The sequence below is a fragment of the Eurosta solidaginis genome, chromosome 3 (assembly GCF_040869045.1).
Source record: "Eurosta solidaginis isolate ZX-2024a chromosome 3, ASM4086904v1, whole genome shotgun sequence".
NCBI classification, from domain to species: domain Eukaryota; kingdom Metazoa; phylum Arthropoda; class Insecta; order Diptera; family Tephritidae; genus Eurosta; species Eurosta solidaginis.
In genome coordinates, this window is record NC_090321.1 from 140,209,707 (window position 1) to 140,227,797 (window position 18,091).

General features: G+C 37.7%; 1 protein-coding gene across 4 annotated transcripts in view; it reads right to left on the reverse strand.

Annotated features, from left to right (window-relative positions):
- The window catches only part of L (zinc finger protein Lobe), a 427,741-nt gene that overhangs the window by 293,671 nt on the left and 115,979 nt on the right, over window positions 1–18,091 (reverse strand). For all 4 annotated transcript variants that reach the window (XR_010950889.1, XM_067773126.1, XM_067773125.1 and 1 more), the window contains one exon: window positions 13,790–14,310. Coding sequence is in view for 3 of the 4 variants with exons in the window: in XM_067773125.1 (XP_067629226.1) it covers window positions 13,790–14,310 (521 nt within the window). In the remaining variant the exon portion in view is untranslated. The remainder of the gene's footprint in view (window positions 1–13,789; window positions 14,311–18,091) is intronic.

Sequence of the window (18,091 nt, forward strand, 5' to 3'; positions counted from 1 at the left end):
CCCAGAAAAGATTGGTATTGAAAATTAGCGAAATTGGATGATAACCACGCCCACTTTTTATATATATAACATTTTGGAAAACACAAAAAACCTGATTGTTTAGTAAATACCTAGAATGTTGAAAATTGACGTGTGGACTCATATCTAGACTCTTGATAAAAATTAAAAAAAAAAAAAAAATTTTAATGGGCGTGGCACCGCCCACTTGGTATAAAATCAATTTTACAAATATTATTAATCATAAATCAAAAATCGTTTAACCTATCGTAACAAAATTCGACAGAGAGTTTGCCTTTACTATAAGGAATGATTTGGAGAAAAATTAACGAAATCGGTTAAGGACCACGCCCACTTTTATATAAAAGATTTTTAAAAGGGTCGTCGACGAATAAATAAGCTATATCTTTGCAAAAAAGCGCTTTATATCAATGGTATTTCTAATTTAAAGAAATGGGCGTGGCACCGCCTCTTTTATGACTAAGCAATTTTCTATGTTTCGGGAGCCATAACTCGAAGAAATATTAACGGATCGTAATAAAATTAGGTACACAAATTTTCACTATAGCAGGAAATATTTGTAGAAAAAATGGGCGAGATCGGTTAAAGACTTTTATATATTATTGTCCTATTATAACTTTATTTTAAAATAAACAGTAGGGAAATCCCCATATCTGAAGGAAAACTGCATTATTACCCCTTCGAGGTCATTGGTGTTAGCCTCTGTACCCTTTTTGCTTCTTTTAAACGAAAATTAGTTCAGAATAGAACCATATGTATGTATATGTATTATTGCGCATCCTTGTAACACTATTAAGCACACAAAACAAACAACAACAGCATTTAAAGTGTACAGCTGGGTATGTAATGTTCGGTTTCACCCGAACTTAGACTTCCTTACTTGTTCTTGTTAAATATAAGATCATTTAATTTTAGTTTTAATCGATGTCAGCCTTATGGTAATTAATTTAAGCTGATGTACTTTTAAAAGACTATTGTCTTATATGTACTGCCACTGTGTTATTAAATAAATAAATGAAAAATAAATCAATAAATATGCATAAAATCAGTTCTTGGCTACGACTTTCTTAAATACATACATATATTGACAAATGCGCTAACTATGGATTTTTTTCTGCTTGCACATTGGCCGAAATCTACTTTTTTGGCACAATTTCAAATTTTTTATCCTTGATATCTTTAAATATTTTAAGAGTACATATGTGAACTAAGAAAAATTCACATTTACGGACATGTATCCAGGCTTGTCGTTTGGATATATTTTTAATGAGTGGTACAAAGATACAAAAGATCGAAAATTGATACATTTATAGGCTGGAAGGTTCATTCAAAATTTTGAAACTATAATGAAGGCAAAAAATGTTCAGTTAGAATCTCTACAAAATTAATGAATATGTACATAGTTTTATGACACATTAAATTTTATAGAACTGTCGAGCGCAGGACACGAAAACAGAATGTGCTCAACCGTTTCTTCCTGCATCTCACACTTCCTGCATTTGCTGTTAGTGACGAGGTCAGAAGGCAGTGTCCAGTTAGAATGCGCATCGTGAGTCTTAAGTCTTCTCTCTTCAGAGATATAAGCCACTTTTTGTGTCTAATATTGTAGGATTTACATATAATTTCAGAAATGTTGCAGCCTGCGCTTCTGTCCACGCCTTTCCTGCTTGATAGATCATATTCAACTCCTGTGTCCTTCTGATTTCTCCCAAACGAATTTGGATGTTTACCGTTTAGTCCGGGAGTGATGCACCCTCCTTTTCAACTCATTGGCCTTTTCGTTACCTTCTATCCTTTATGACCGGGAACCCAGAACAGATGTATGGTTCGGCCGAGTGAAGTTTTTCCAATGCTTCTTTACATTCTAGGCCACTTCTTGATGAAGTACTGTGCGAGATTATTGCTTTAATCGCCGCCTGTCTATCAATATACATATTGTCGCGACTGTAGCTTAAGCACGCTTCCTCCAGAATTTCTGCTGTTTTCTTTACGGCTATAATTTCGGCTTGGAACCATCGGTATAAACGTGTGTCGTATCTTTTGCCATTTTTGTACCCTGGCGCAAGCCCTCCGGCTCAATTGGGGCTTTAGAACCCTTTCGAAGCTAAGGCACGGGACCACATATTCCGAACTGAGGTACAGTAAAAATTTCAAATAGATTACAAATATTAAATTTTTTACTTTGCTTGATATCATATTGAGTTCTAAACGTGCTTTATCAAGGTATGGCAGTATACTCCTAAAGAGGATAGAGAAGGGCAGAACCTCTGGAAGCTCTAGGTCAACGAGCTGCACCAAATTCCAGGCACATTTAGAAACAAGACTGGGAAAACCTAAAAGGTTCCCACTCCCACGGGAGCAACTTAATAACTTCCTATAAAAGACTCTTATGACTGCATTCTAAGAAGACTTAGAATTAGTAATACGGTAGGCTGCTAGTATATCTTTTTGGTGGTCAATTGAGTAGATCCGTGCCATACTGGTGCTGCATATAATACTATCGAGTTAGTTACGTTGGATAATAGCTGACGCGCAGCTTCGCTTGGGCCGCCGATGTTGGCCACTATTCGGTAACTCTAGAAACTTTCTCTCCCGCTGCCCTGAAGTACCTCTTAAAAGTTAGATTTGAGTCAATGTCTACTCCTAAATATTTCAAGTAAGGCTTTGCATTTATTTTATAATCTCCTATGGTTAGGACTAATTCACCCACAGTTCGCTTTCAGCTCACGAAACCACTTCTGTTTTCTTGCTAGCCATTTCCAGCCCCATGTTCGTCAGCCATTCCTTTATTCTTTCCAGGCGTCATTACATAATGCTTGGAGCAGATCCAGTTTCTTGGCCACTGATACTACGGCAATATCATCTGCATAGCCGACATCTTGCGTGCCTCCCGGAAGGTCGATTTGTAGGACCCCATCATAGATCGCATTCCAAAACCTTGGCCCTAGAACAGAACCATGAGGACCATCACCGGTGATTTTGTCCTTACTTGGTCCCTCATTCGTATCAGAGAGGAAAACTCAGTCGCTAAAATAGCTGGCAATTATTCTGAGCAGTTAAGTAGATGTGCCAAAGTTTCGTAGCACTGTGATTATCTGCATGCAGTTCGCGGTGTTAAAAGCATTTCTAATGTCCAAAGTGATCAGTGCTCGCAGCTTCCTTTATTTTGACCTCCGGTTATGGCTTCACTGGCTATATTGTCAACTTTTTGTGGATCTTGACTTTCGAAATCCAAACTTGGCTGAGCGACTAGTCACCAACAGCCAACTGCATCAACATATTCTAATTAAAAAGCAAAACTTGAATTTTTTTATATTTTTTTTTATATTGAATTTGAACTTGTACCTTATTTATAAGTACTGCAACTAAGCTACATATATATATAAATATGTACATTGAACCTTTTTATACATTACCATTTGATGTATAGCTATTATATTTAAGACTCATGAATTACGTTATATCCATGAATTATATCTATAGTTATATCTATTATAGTATAACAGTTCACACTTCGCCGCTCTGGCAACCCCATCCGTGAGTTAACAGATCGGGTTGTGTTGTTTTGACATTTGCTTTATATTAATTATTCGAAACTTTTTCCTCTTTCGCGTGTGACACAAAAACTTATAAATTGTAAATCGCTTTCTATTAAATAAAAATAGTTTTGCTTAAAATTTAGAAAGTGCCCTTTAAATCGCGTAAAGTTTCGTTTCTAGTTCCGGCTCAATACTTCTACAAAAAACCAAGTGCAACGCTTGTATTACTCGCATAGCCCTATATACCATCGAAGGTGGTTGTCTGCAAGTGGGTTTTGTACGTAACAACACCAAACAGGATATCTGAAGAGGATCTGCCACCACCGCCACCGCCGCCATATCACCACCACACCATCGCAGCAGCCGTGTACCATACAGCCACCTACAAGAAAATAAGGTAAAAAATTTACTGCCACCCCTAAACAAAACTGATTATATGACAAGCCACCTGGGCTTTCCAGGGTCTGCTCCAGGCGCTCACTAATAATACGCTCGAATATCTTTCCTATCGAATCCAACATACAAAGTAGACTCTATCAGGATGACTGGTCGAGCATCTTACCAGGTTTCAGCAAAAGGACCAGTCTTTAGCGTTTCTATGAGCGGGGAAGATGCCTTCTTCCCAAGGCAGCCAGTTCTATGTATGTGATTCGGGGTTTTTCCCGAACAAGGGCTGTCAAGTCAGTGCAACCCTATTAAATTTGTTGCGTCCTTTCCAGCACATCCTTGAAGCGGGACTGCGCAATATTCTCCTGCTCCGGGAATGTATCGAACCCAAACCGGAGCCAGAACCTGATCCTGGTGGAGAGATATGGTTTTGCTCCATGTGCCGGAAAAGAATCTTTTTAGGACGGGCACACTCTTGCCAGTGTGTCACATGTAAGGGATGGTTACACCGCACGGGATGTTTTGGTCAAGACCACAAAACCTGTCGTCCCCGTAACTTGTGTGGCACCTTACTGCACAACATCAGCATTGCTGCGATCCAAGATACTAAACTCACGTCAAGATCTGTTTCCGGACCTGCTCTGGGTATAACGTCCCCAGAAAAGATCGCGAGAGTGGAAAGGGAGGCGAACTCGCATTTATCACCCTCCACTCAGTGCAATCTAATTTATTTGATCCCGACATCGGCCGTAGGGACAGTGTCCTGGAACGTCGTCAAGGCATATCTGTCGGGTCAGGCGATGCAAATCATCAACATCTACATCCCTCCTGTCACCCGTGTCCCATGTATACTGCCCTAACATCAGCACACTACTCACTAGTGAAAATCGCATTATCCTAGGCGATTTCAATGCCCACCACGATCTGTGGCATTCTGATCTTCAGGCGGATAGCAGGGGCGAGATGTTGGCGGACCAAATAAAAAAACGACGTTCTGCATGATAAACGGAGATGCCCCACACGTATGGTAGGAAGCTGTCATAGCTCGGCAGACATTTCCATCGTGAGCGCAGGACTTGTTAACTACGGAACTGGCAACCGTGATAACATTGGCATCCGTCCACCTACCTATAACTAAGTACAATGAGAAAATATCCATCGACTTCGGCTATAAAGTGTTGTCGGATGCGAACAAATGCGCGAGCCCATTTTGCCGATAATATTTAATGCATTCTACGGTTGACAAAGCCAGACGACGCGCAGTGTAACTTTTTTCACTTTTAGGATGCCAAAAGTCCAAAAAACAATGTTCTCCAATCTCTAAATCTTTTGATATGCAACAGATTAATAACCAACTGTTAAGAAAATGTATACACAGCAAATTAAAAAATCCACGATCACCATGATAAGCATTATGAAACTTGGATAATTGAAACAAGTGTAAAAATCATTTCACAGTCCAAAGTTTTTGACCAAATGGATGGAGGTGGATTTTTCGATAACTGTTTTGACTTCAAACTATTTTATTTAACATACCTACTTGGGTAGTTTATAACAGCATTGGTAAGTTTCAGCCTCGTTGGCAGTTTTTTTAATTTTTTTTTTTTTTAGACAGCCACTAAAAGTTTGGTAAGCTTAGAAAATTTTTCGTTTTCAATAGAATAAAACTTGCCTGATTCCGCCCAATTTCATTGAACGAATACATACACATTAAAGGGAATTTCATATAGTTTGAGATAAAAAAAACCATTGCGCAATTTTGCGTTTTTCTTTGTAATCGCCAACTTAAGGTCTATATGCCCTCGCTCACTACTAAATAAAAGAAATAAATGTAAGGCGCGATAACCTCCGAAGAGATCTAAGGCCGAGCTTCTCTTCCAATTTGCATCGTGCTCCTTTCCCTACAAATTGGCCGGACGGGACCTACATGTTTTATGCCGACTCCGAACGGCATCTGCAAGGCAGATGAGTTTTCACTGAGAGCTTTTCATGGCAGAAATACACCCGGAGCGCTTGCCAAACACTGCCGAGGGGCGACCCCGCTTAGAAAAATTTATTTTCTAATTGAAAAATCTTATTTCTAAAATTCTGCTGTTGCTTTGCACGGGGTGTGAACCCAGGGCATACGGCGTGGTAGGCGGAGCACGCTCACGACTGCATTGAAGTAAAAGCAACTGCACTGTACCAAATTTTCCTATATCATCAACTAGTTATGGCTATTTCACGAAGTGCAATCTTTGAAGTTTGGCTAAAAAGCAAAGATGGAGAAACGGACAAAGCCATACTAAACCATATTTTGAGTATAATTGGAAGAGATGTGGATCATTCAAAATTAAAAAAATGCATCATCAAACTAACTTTTAATATCACTGGATCACAAATTCCTACTTTTTTTCTGCACCAGAGACGCCATTAAGAAATTCCTATGTAAAATCACCCCCTGATTCCGAAAATCAAGCTTATTTTTAATTCTATGGTAACACTTTGAGATATTTACGAATTACCGTTATTTCAAAAAAAAAAAAAAAAAATTGGGTCCACTTAATCATATATATTTCAAGAACGAATTAAGCAATTCCAACATGGTTTGAAGTAAAATATAAAATTTGCTATAAACTGTGCATACAACACTTTTTGCGGGGCCCTGCAGATTCAAAGATAACGAACAATCATTACGGATTTTTTAAATTTTTTTTGTAAAAATATAAAAAAATGTGTACTTTGCGAGGAAGGATCTCGAAAACTTTTTATTTTTTTGCAGATTTTTTTGTTTTCTCTCTAAGCTCTGTTTTATTACAAAAAAAATATGCTTTCACTCAACAAAGTCGATGGACTAATACAAAAGTGATAAGCATTCAAGTAAATATATCCATTTAACATAGCATAGGTGTTACAAACAACAATTTTCGGAAGAAAACAAATCGGACACTAGTATGTTTTTCATTTTACTAGTACTCCTTCAAATGTATACAATGGTTGACAAACGAAAGATTATAGTTTTGAGTAATCCTGCACCATCTTCCACGAGATACTGCCGCCCGATACAATTTTTTTATTTGTTTTTACAAAAGAAACAGGAGATGCCATTTCAAAGGAGGTGCAATCTGTCCAAGACCAAATTTCCAGTCTTCGTCCTACAACAATTCAAACATATAACCTAAAATTACTGGTGAAATCAAAGTTTGTGTTGCGCATGATTGTTGGCAAAGTTTACAACGCTCTGTCGGCATATACAGCATCGCAAAAGTGCTACATATGTTGGGCTTCTCCAAAAGATATGAACAATATGCGAGCCCTGTCAGAACGAAATGTTGACAAAAGCATGCTTGCTTTCGGAATTTCCCCTTTACATTCTTGGATACGATGCATGGAATGTATGCCAAACATCGCTTACCGAATGGAAATGAAGACCTGGTGTGTGCGAGGCGAAGAAAATAAGGAAAAGATGAAAAAGAAGAAATAACATATCCAAAATAGATTTAGGAAAGAAGTTGGTCTTTTGATTGATATGCCAAAGCAAAAAACCGGCAACACAAATGATGGCAACTCTGCGAGAAGATTCTTTGGAGATCCTGAAATAACATCAGACATAACCGGCATAAACATCAATCTTTTGAAAAGGTTTCATACAATACTTTCATGCATAGGATGTGGGTTTCAAATAAATTCTAAAGCTTTTGACCACTATGTGACAGAGACAAGGGCACTATATTTATCGGAATATGCTTGATACAATATGCCAGTGAGCGTACACAAACTTCTGTTTCATGGAAAGAGTTTAATCGTGTTTGCTATTCTTCTCATTGGTCAACTTTCGGAAGAAGCTCAAGAGTCCAGAAACAAAGATGCACGAAACTATCGTGAACTTTTCACCACAAAAAAGTCAAGAATTCGTAGTAACTTGGATTTGCTGCACAGATTACTGATATCATCAGACCCGTTCATAAACAGTTTGCGGAAAACACCTAGGTCAAAGCGGTTTGGCTGTTATTAATTTAATGGGAGAATCTCATAATAAAATAAACAGCTATCTCCCTGATCTCTCCAGTTTTTCGCCTCGCGAAACCTCATCAAATCATTGGCGACCTCATTTACAACATGGACACAGAAATTTCGACCATATTTTACATTCACGTCGATGCCATTACGCTAGCGAACTAAAAATACTGGATGTGACGTTCGATGAGGATCTAAATTTTGGCGGGCATGCAACCGCAATTGTACCTAAAATCCAGAGCCGTAAAAAATTCTCAAATCTCTTTCGGGCAGCTCTTGGGGTAAAGACAAAGAAACGCTCGTTACCACTTACAAAGCAATTGACCGGCCGATTGCATGCTACGCGTCCCCGATATGGTCGACAAGCCTTAAGGTTACTCAGTGGAAGAAAATACAGACCCACCAAAACACCGCTCTCAGAACCGCTACGGGTTGTCTTCCTATGTCCCCAAAACACCACCAACACAATGAAGCGACAGTGCTCCCCATAAGGGAGAGTAATGAAATGATGAACAAACAGTTCCTGTTGAATACACAGAAACCTTGACATTCCAACAGACATTTTGTTGAAGAGGCCACACCTCCCAGAGGCTTAAGAAGTCATCTACGTAAGCATTATGAGGAAATACGGCACCTGAGAGCACAGCCGTATAAAGTAAAAAAACTTGTTCTTTGTCCTAAAGTTTATTTCATGATTTTCTGTTTTATTATAAACAAAAACGAAAAAAAAAATACCTTTCTTTGGTATAAAGTTTGCTTTCATAATAGTTATAGTAACAATACTCATGGCGCTAGAGGTATTTTGTACAAATCTGAAGCTGATGCTTTTTTTATATATATGTGGGCAATTTACTAAAGTTCGAGATATAAAATATGAACTAAATACATCTCTCATCCTCTGTGAAGCCTACGAAGATTAATTTGGCTGTCCTGTTTGGAATCAATACAAGACATTGGCTCCACATGTTGCTTGTAGTTATTGTAAAAGATGTTTGGGAGGTAAGCAAATTTTATTTAAATTGTAAATTAAAACAAAGAAGACATATTGATTTCTCTTTCTATATTTGAGGTTGGTATCGAGGTGAGAAAAGATCTATGAAATTTGCAACACCAAGAATCTGGCGAGTACAAAAGACCACGTTAAAGACTGCTACTTTTGCATTGTGAATCCCAGTAAAAGACGTAGAGGTAAAAATGCAAACCTATCGAATATCCTGATCTTGAATCTTCTTCTGCTCCAGTCGCACATGATCTGACACGACCAATACCAGAGTCACCGAAAAAATTATAGCAGAGAAGTGGATCATCCCTTAGTTCTTATAAACGCAATGCCGATAAGGAGTTTTTATCGCCACCAGAACAACCAAAACATCATTTCATCACTACTGAAGATTTAAATGATTTGATTAGAGATTTAAATTTACCAAAAAGTAAAGCAGAGTTTTTAGGCCCTTCTTCGAACAATGTTATCAAAGCCAATATAATGAAAACATTATGGAAGACTATATTTGGGGTTCATTGAGGGATAGTACCTATGAACATAAAAGAAAAAGTAAAAGTGTACACTTTTAAATCATTTTCCACTTTTATGTAAGTTATTTCGATATTAAAATTTAATAAAAATATTTATTTGAATTGTTTCATTTTCAAGTAAAAATTGAAACTACAGGTTTTTAAAAATTTCGTTCAAGCGGTTTCCTAAATAGGGAAGCAAACTTTTTCATGGCATATATTTTTTTCGTCAAATTACGACCTAAAGAATTGAAATTTAATGCTTTGAAGTCAAAGTTAAATTTTGTGTTGACCCGTGTAATGTATATCCTGCTTGCAATGTGTCCTCAAATGACACCAACCATCTGAATGGAAATAACACCTCTAATACCCCTCTCACTAAAGTCCACCCCTGTTGAAACTGAAAGTGTCCTTGGACTCCCGTTAGAGGACATTGATGGCTTGTGATCGGTCGCACCTATTGGATGGGCGAAGCACTGCTACAACAACAACGCCTTCTTGGATTGGGGTTGAAGAGGTCCACAAATACTGATGTTCTAGACCTTATCGCGGATTTAAGGGCTATGGTTAGCACTCCATCTAGTCTTCTGGAGTTATTATCTGCAACTATATATGTTGGATTCATTACCTCCTGCTCTGTTATTCGAAGCTATCATTGGTGATGCCAAGTTGTGGGCATCTAAAACTGCCTGCCGGATGTTGTCCCCCCACATAAAGCATATTTCGGTAAATTTGGGCATTCGCGGCCTTATGGACCTTCTGGCCACATTTAATGCAAATATTTGACCTATTCAAAATCACGTTGCACTTCTGAGCTATATGTCCATAGCCCCAACACCTGTAGCAACGCCTCTCTTGTTTCGACTCTCTTATTCGGCAGGACACCCATCCTTTAGATCAAATTTAGCGTCATCCGCAGAAAGGCTTATAAGTGCCGATTTTGTACCGCTGTATCCTGTGCGCATACTTTTTATGGCAGTTGTATCAGGCCGTTTAATGCTACACCACAATGCTGCATCACAAATCCCCTCAGGTATATTAATCTCATCGAGATCTCTAAGCTGTAATGTGACCGTTTGAGACTTTGCTGTGAGTTTCGCTGATTCCTTTTGGACTTGTTTTCTCCTCCTGAGATCTTTTCAATTGAAGTAACAGATCTCCTTTTGCCGTTCTTCTAATATATTTGACGCCACGCCCAAGAGCTTTCAATTCGCCGCAACTCCTCACTTTTCGCAGTATGTCAGCATACGTAGCGTCTCCAGCCATCGAAATATTGATTGCATCCGGCCTGGTTTTCATCATTTTTTTTACTCGCGTTTCTGGGTTTGGTTACCTGCCATTCTTTCAATTTTTTTTGTGCGTAAGGGGCCGACGCTTGTGATTCCCCTCGTGCCCGACGTAGAGTCCTTTGATGAGGTAGTGGGCGTGATAACTTTGCTTTAATTCAATGAGTTCTTCCCACGTCTCTTTCCCGGGGGTCACGGGATTTCATCCCTAGCCCCCCCCCCCCTCTCTCTCCTCATTATTTTATTCTTCAATTCCTTTACCTCCAGAGCCGACTCTAATTATGGAGGCCAAGTGCTTAATTTCCCTTGGCACATTATGTAAATGCAATCAGATCACCTATAGATCCCCCTTATTAGGCCATCTTAATTTCATTAGCCACTGTACCTTTATTCCCGCCAAAGCCGGCGAATTTTTTAAGTTGCCGCTTCTTTCTTAATTAGTTCACTTAACCTTGGAGAACCTTGCTACTATAGTTATCCTGCCTTGCTCTTGGAGAAGCTGGAGACGCTCCTCGCGTGCCTTTGAGTTCCACTCCCTTCCACTTTTTCGGCGTGAGTGACGAAATATTTTGATCTACGCCCGATGGGCCAGGCCTTTCTGGAGAGCGAGGTCGCTTACGCCCTATGAATGAATTGAAGGCTATTTCCTTATCTCCCTGTTGTTGTTTTCGTGAGTTCATCATTTGTGTGGTTGGGTCCCCACTTGGGGCCGCTGTCTTGGTCTAATTGTACAGTCACCTGGAATGATCCCATGGTTGTTTATGCGAGGGCAGAGAGGCCACGTGAAGGTTGACGCAGTCTGCGTTCAGAGCCAGGTCAGCGTTATTCGTGAGGATCTCAACCGAACCTGCACCACCAACTTAATGATGACGGTCTTTGCACGTAAGGCGTGTCAAGGTTTTAACGGGACGGAGACTGGCATTAGCCAGAGTGTCGTTTTGACGGAGTGTCAAGCCGTGTCTTTCAACCTTAGGATAACAAAGTAACTCACATCATTGAAAAGAAAAGACTGTAGCCTCATGATGGCTATTCTGACTGGGCACTCCCTTCATGCATCACATGCACTTAAATTAGGTTTAGTTAGTGATAGCAGATATATGAAGTGTGGGTTGGAGGATAAAACGATCGAGAGCGTTTTGTGCTTGTGCGCTACGCTGCCAGGCTAATCTGGAAGCCGCAAGTGGCATAGGTACTGGAAAGCTTCCAGTATTTGCCAAGAAGGCGGAGGTATTTTATAACATATATTTCCTTTTTGATTGGGTTTGGGAGGCTCATTCAGTGCATGTGAACTCCTTACGGCCAGCCAGCTCAACCTAACGTAACCCTATTATATCAATATGCCATTTTTGGCAGATACATCGCCTTCGATAAAGATTTAAGATCATGGAACGCTTCTCTAAATATCATGCAGAATCTTGAAATCTGAACTGAACATGATCAATTTTTCTTAAGATTACATACTAGAAATGATCTTACTTACTTACTCAATTGGCGCTTAACCGTTTAAACGGTTATGGCCGTCCAACAAGGCGCGCCAGTCGCTTCTTCTCTCCGCCAACTTGCGCCAATTGGTCACACCAAGGGAGTTTAAATCGTTTTCCACCTGGTCCTTCCAGCGGAGTGGGTGCCGCCCTCTTCCTCTGCTTCCATAGGCGGGTTTAACCTCACTTCCTTAGTCGTAGCGTCATCTTTCATTCGCATAACATGGCCTAGCCAGCGCAGCCGCTGCGTTTTAATTCGCTGGAATATGTTGATGTCTGCATAAGGCTCGTACAGCTCATCGTTAAATCTTCTTCGGTACTCGCCATCGCCAACGCATAGAGGTCCGTAAATCTTTCGAAGAACTTTTCTCTCGAACACTGCCAGAGCTGCTTCATCAGATGAACTAAATATATTTTTAATTCTTTCCTTCTAAAGTTGATTTTTTTAATAGTTGTATTAGGTATATTATCTAGCCCGTTCTATTATTCTTGTAGCGATAAGGAGACTCCCCGAAAGTTTTAGGGTGTTTTATCGATGTATGTGGTCCTTTACCGGATATTGAACCGGTACGTTCCGGTATATACCACCATTAAGGTACTAGCCCGATCATCTCGGGAACGATTTTTGTGACCACAAGAAAATGTTTGAAGAACGTCCTACCTCAGAATCTTATTCAAAAACACCCTATCCCGGAATTTGTACCAAAAACACCCTACACATGAGAAAAGGCACTAAGTTTTAATTATACTTTCCAGAAATCAATTGTAATAAAAATTAAAATTTTACGGAAATTTTAGCTTTTTGGACGATTTGGCGTCCCTTTATGAGTAAGACCCGCGGCGTTATAGCTCCGCTAGCTATATTTGAAATTGAACTATACGATTCAAGTTTTACAGAAATATTAACCCAGAAAAGTCTAATTCAACAGCGGTAAAATATATTTTAAGTGCGCGTCTCCTCGCTCCGGCTTGAGCTCAAAACTTTTTTTTTTTTAGGAAGGCGGTTCTTCGTGAAGTTATGCATGAAATTAATAAAAGATGGTTTAGGTCTTAGAATATATAGATGTAAACATAATAACCTACGTATCTTTTTAAATATAAACGAGCTCTAGGCCAAATATTTGTATATTCTTAATAAAACACAATACTTGAATTTTTGATATACAATTATATTATTTAATTTGTCGATATTTCGACTTCAGTCTGAAGTCATCATCAGGAATTGTTGAATGCAATATCGACAAATTAAATAATATAATTGTATATCAAAAATTCACGTATTGTGTTTTATTAAGAATATACAAATATTTGGCCTAGAGCTCGTTTATATTTAAAAAGTTATAATTCAAAGGCCGTAAACAACAAAAATAATAACCTACGTATGTTTAAGGAAATAAAATCCTCTGATTATTTTTAAGAGAGAGGCAATGTTATCACTTGTTGTTTTAGAAGCGACATGTTATTTTTCCAGCCCGTTTAATATTGTAATGTACACATTCACGAGTGCTTTGAACTACACCTTTGTTAAACTGACTTTTGACAAATTTAAACAAATTCCCGTGTTACTCACCTGTTCGTGCTTTTTTAAATAACCAAGGCGCGGAAATGATTTATCACAGAACTGACACTGATAAGACCCATCAGCGCTTCTTCCCTTAATGCCGTCGCTTGTCAACTTATCAAACTTCGCAGTGTCTCTTTCGATTTTCCGCAGTTTTGTAATAATTTTTGCGTTGTGATGATACTCCCCATGGTGCTGGCAATGAAGGCGCGCTGGCCGATTGCGAGCACCCTCCACAATTTTCCCTTCAACTGTCCCCACTGATATTTTTTCTGACACATTAACATCTTTCTTATCACCCCTTTTGCCTTTTTCAATACTTTCGTCTTTGGTTCCATACGTTGAATTTCTTTGTTTTTGAGTTTGGTTGGAATCTCGTTCATGAAAATCTCGTTGTGAAAAATATTGCATCGCTTGTAAATGCGATTGATGTGAAGTATTATGTTCTTGTTGTTGTAATGAGTTTGGCGTTAAAGTGTCATCTGAAATTGATGGTGAGTAGTTTGACGAAGTGTGCGTTGAGTACATATCTACAATTATAATAATGATGTAAGATTTGGATTAGGAAATCGAACAAACTTTTAAGAGTGAAGAGCAGTTAAAATTAGATAATTTTTGTCTCAAGGCTAGAATTCGAGCATATGGTTTAAAATTTGAGCCTAAATTTAAAACTTGTTAGTACTACATATATGACAAAACCAATTTTGGCTTAAACTTAAAACTTTTCTAGTACTTATCGAAATAACAGCTTTGAACTGGGTTTGGATTTTAAGAGTCTAAAATTTAAACTTAACTACCTTATTAATTTGAAGCCTAACAAGTATTTTAACCCAAACCTGGTTGCATTCAATTCTATTCCACATTTGTTTAAAATATACATGGCTATTCTTTGATCCAACTTCATAAATAAAATCTCTTTTTTATACACAGCTGAGCAGAGCTCACAGAGTATATTCATTTTGTTCGCATAAGGTACCCCGTAACGTCATAAACTAATCGGGATAGATATATGTATGTATGTATGTATATCAAAATGATCTGGGCGAAAAAAGAAATTCATTTAGCCATGTCCGTCCGTCTGTCCGTAAACATGATAACTTAAGTAAATTTTCTTAATGAAATTTGATATGTAAGTACCTGGGCACTCATCTCAGATCGCTATTTAAAATGAACGAAATCGGACTATATCCACGCCCATTTTTCGATATCGAAAATTTCGAAAAACCCAAAAAGTGCGATAATTCGTTACCAAAGACGGATAAAGCGATGAAACTTGGAAGGTGGGGGTAGGTGGGTTGACCTTATGACGCAGAATAGAAAATTATTAAAATTTTGGACAATGGGCGTGCAACCGCCCACTTTTAAAAGAACGTAATTTAAAAGTTTTACAAGCTGTAATTTGGCAGTCGTTGAAGATAGCATGATGAACTTCGGCAGGAACGTTACTCCTATTATTATATGTGTTCTTAATAAAAATTAGCAAAATCGGATAACGAACGCGACCCCTTTAACAAAAAAAAATTTGTTTTAAGTCAAATATTAACAAAAAATTTAATATTTTTACAGTATATAAGTTAATTATGTCAACATTCAACTCCAGTAATGATATGGTGCAACAAAAGACAAAAATAAAAGAAAATTTCAAAATGGGCGTGGCTCCGCCCTTTTTCCTTTAATTTGTCTAGAATACTTTTAATGCCATAAGTCGAACAAAAATTTACCAAACCTTGTGAAATTTGGTAGGGGCATATATTCTATGACGATAACTGTTTTCCGCGAAAATGGGCGAAATCGGTTGAAACCACACCCAGTTTTTATACACAGTCGACCGTATGTCCTTCCGTTTGGCGGTTAACACGATAACTTGAGCAAAAATAGATATATCCTTACTAAACTTAGTTCACGTACTTATCTGAACTCACTTTATCTTGGTATTAAAAATAGGCGAAATCCGACTATGACGACACCCACTTTTTCGATATCGAAAATTTCGAAAAATAAAAAAAATGCCATATTTCTATACCAAATACGAAAAAAGGGATGAAACCTGGTAATGGTATTGTTTTTTTGACGCAAAATATAACTTTAGAAGAAACTTTGTAAAATGGGTGTGACACCTACCATATTAAGTAGAAGAAAATGAAAAAGTTCTGCAGGGCGAAACCAAAAGCCCTTGGAATCATAGCAGGAATACTGTTCGTGGTATTACATATATAAATAAATTAGCGATACCGACAGATGATGTTCTGGGTCAACTTGGTCTACATTTTGGTCGATATCTCGAAAACGCCTTCACATATACAACTAAGGTCTACTCCCTTTTAAAGTCCTCTTTCTAGAGTCACCCCTGGTCCACCTTTATGGCGATATCGCGAAAAGACGTCTACCTATAGAACTAAAGCCCACTCCCTTTTAAAATACTCTTTAACACCTTTCATTTGATACCCATGTCATACAAACACATTCCAGAGTTACCCTAGGTTAATTTTCCTACCTGGTGATTTTCCCTTATTTGACAAAGGATGGAGGAAAATCGTTCCAAAAGCGCTTCGAAAATATTTCAGGGGTGATTTAAAAAAAAAGATAAAGAAATTCGTTCAAACCAAATTTTCATATTTACAGAAAATATTCAAATAAAATGAATTGATAGCTGAAGAAAGATAGCAAAGGCAAGTTGCTCCACTTTTTAGTATTACCATTTGTATGTATACATGAAAAAGACAATTTTGTCTCTAAAGCTCTCAGCTGAGTATGTAATGTTCGGTTACACCCGAACTAAGCCCTCCTTACTTGTTTTAATTTAAAAACACCTATTGTTTTTATTTATTCAAACATATGACCTTTCCATAGATTACACGGGTCAACATAAAATTTGTATTTGACTTCAAAGCATTAAATTTCAATTCTTTAGGTCGTAAATTGACGAAAAAGAATAAAGTTTGCTTTCCTATTTAGGAAACCGCTTGAACGAAATTTTTCAAAATCTGTGGTTTTAATTTTTACTTGAAAATGAAACAATTCAAATAATTATTTTTATTAGGTTTTAATATCGAAATAACTTACAAAAAAGTGGAAAATTATTTAAAAGTGTACACTTTTACTTTTTCTTTTATGTTCATAGGTACTATCCCTCAATAAAACCCAAATATGGTCTCCCATCATGTTTTAATTATATTGGCCTTTATAACGTTGTTCGAAGAAGAGCCTAAAAGCTCTGCTTTACTTTTTGGTAAATTCTAATCAAATCATTAAAATCTTCAGTAGTGATGAAAGAATGTTTTAGTTGTTCTGGTGTAGGTAAAAACTAAGAACTAAGGGATGAGTCACTTCTCTGCAATACTTTTTTCGGTGGCTCCGGTACTGGTCGTGTCAGATCGTGTGCGACTGGAGCAGAAGAAGATTCAAGATCAGGATATTCGATAGGTTTAGCATTTTTAACTCTACGTCTTTTACTCGGATTCACAATGCAAAAGTAGTAGTGTTTAACTGGGTTTTTGGTTCTCGCCAGATTCGTGGTATTGAAAATTTCAAAGATCTTTTCTCACCTCGATACCAACCTAAAATATAGGAGGAAAATAAATATATGTATTTTATTTTATTTTATTTACTATTTAAATAAAATTTGCTTACCTCCCAGACATCTTTTACAATAACTAAAAGCAACATATGGAGCCCATGTCTTGTCCTGATTTCAAACAGGACAGCCAAAATATGCTTTGTAGGCTTCACAGAGGAGAGATCTATTTAGTTCACATTTTATATCTCGAACTTTAATAAATTGCCCACACATATAACAAAAAGCATCAGCTTCATATTTACACTTTCGCGACGAAATTTTAGGTTATTCTAGATTTGTACAAAACACCTGATCATTTAGTTATCACTCTAGCGCCATGAGTATTGTTACTATAACTATTATGAAAGCAAACTTTATACCGAAAAAGGGTATTTTCTTTTCGTTTTTGCTTATAATAAAACAGAAAATCATGAAATAAACTTTAGGACAAAGAATACATTTTTTTTTGTAGAGTCGTGTTAACAACACAATGCCAATTTCACACAAAGGCTTAATGAAATAATTAGCCAAGTTTTCTACATTAAAGCCATAATTGAACTCAATCTTCCATACAAAATACAAATTCTTAATTCTCTCATTATTGCTTTATTGCAGAGCTTAGGATTTCTCGAACTTGTTCGAGAAGAGATTTCTCGCGAGTCTCGCCTTCTCGCAAGATTCTCGAATCTCGAATGACTCGTAAGGCTCCCGAGCTTCTCGACATTCAATTTAATCGATTCATCGGTTGCTTTATA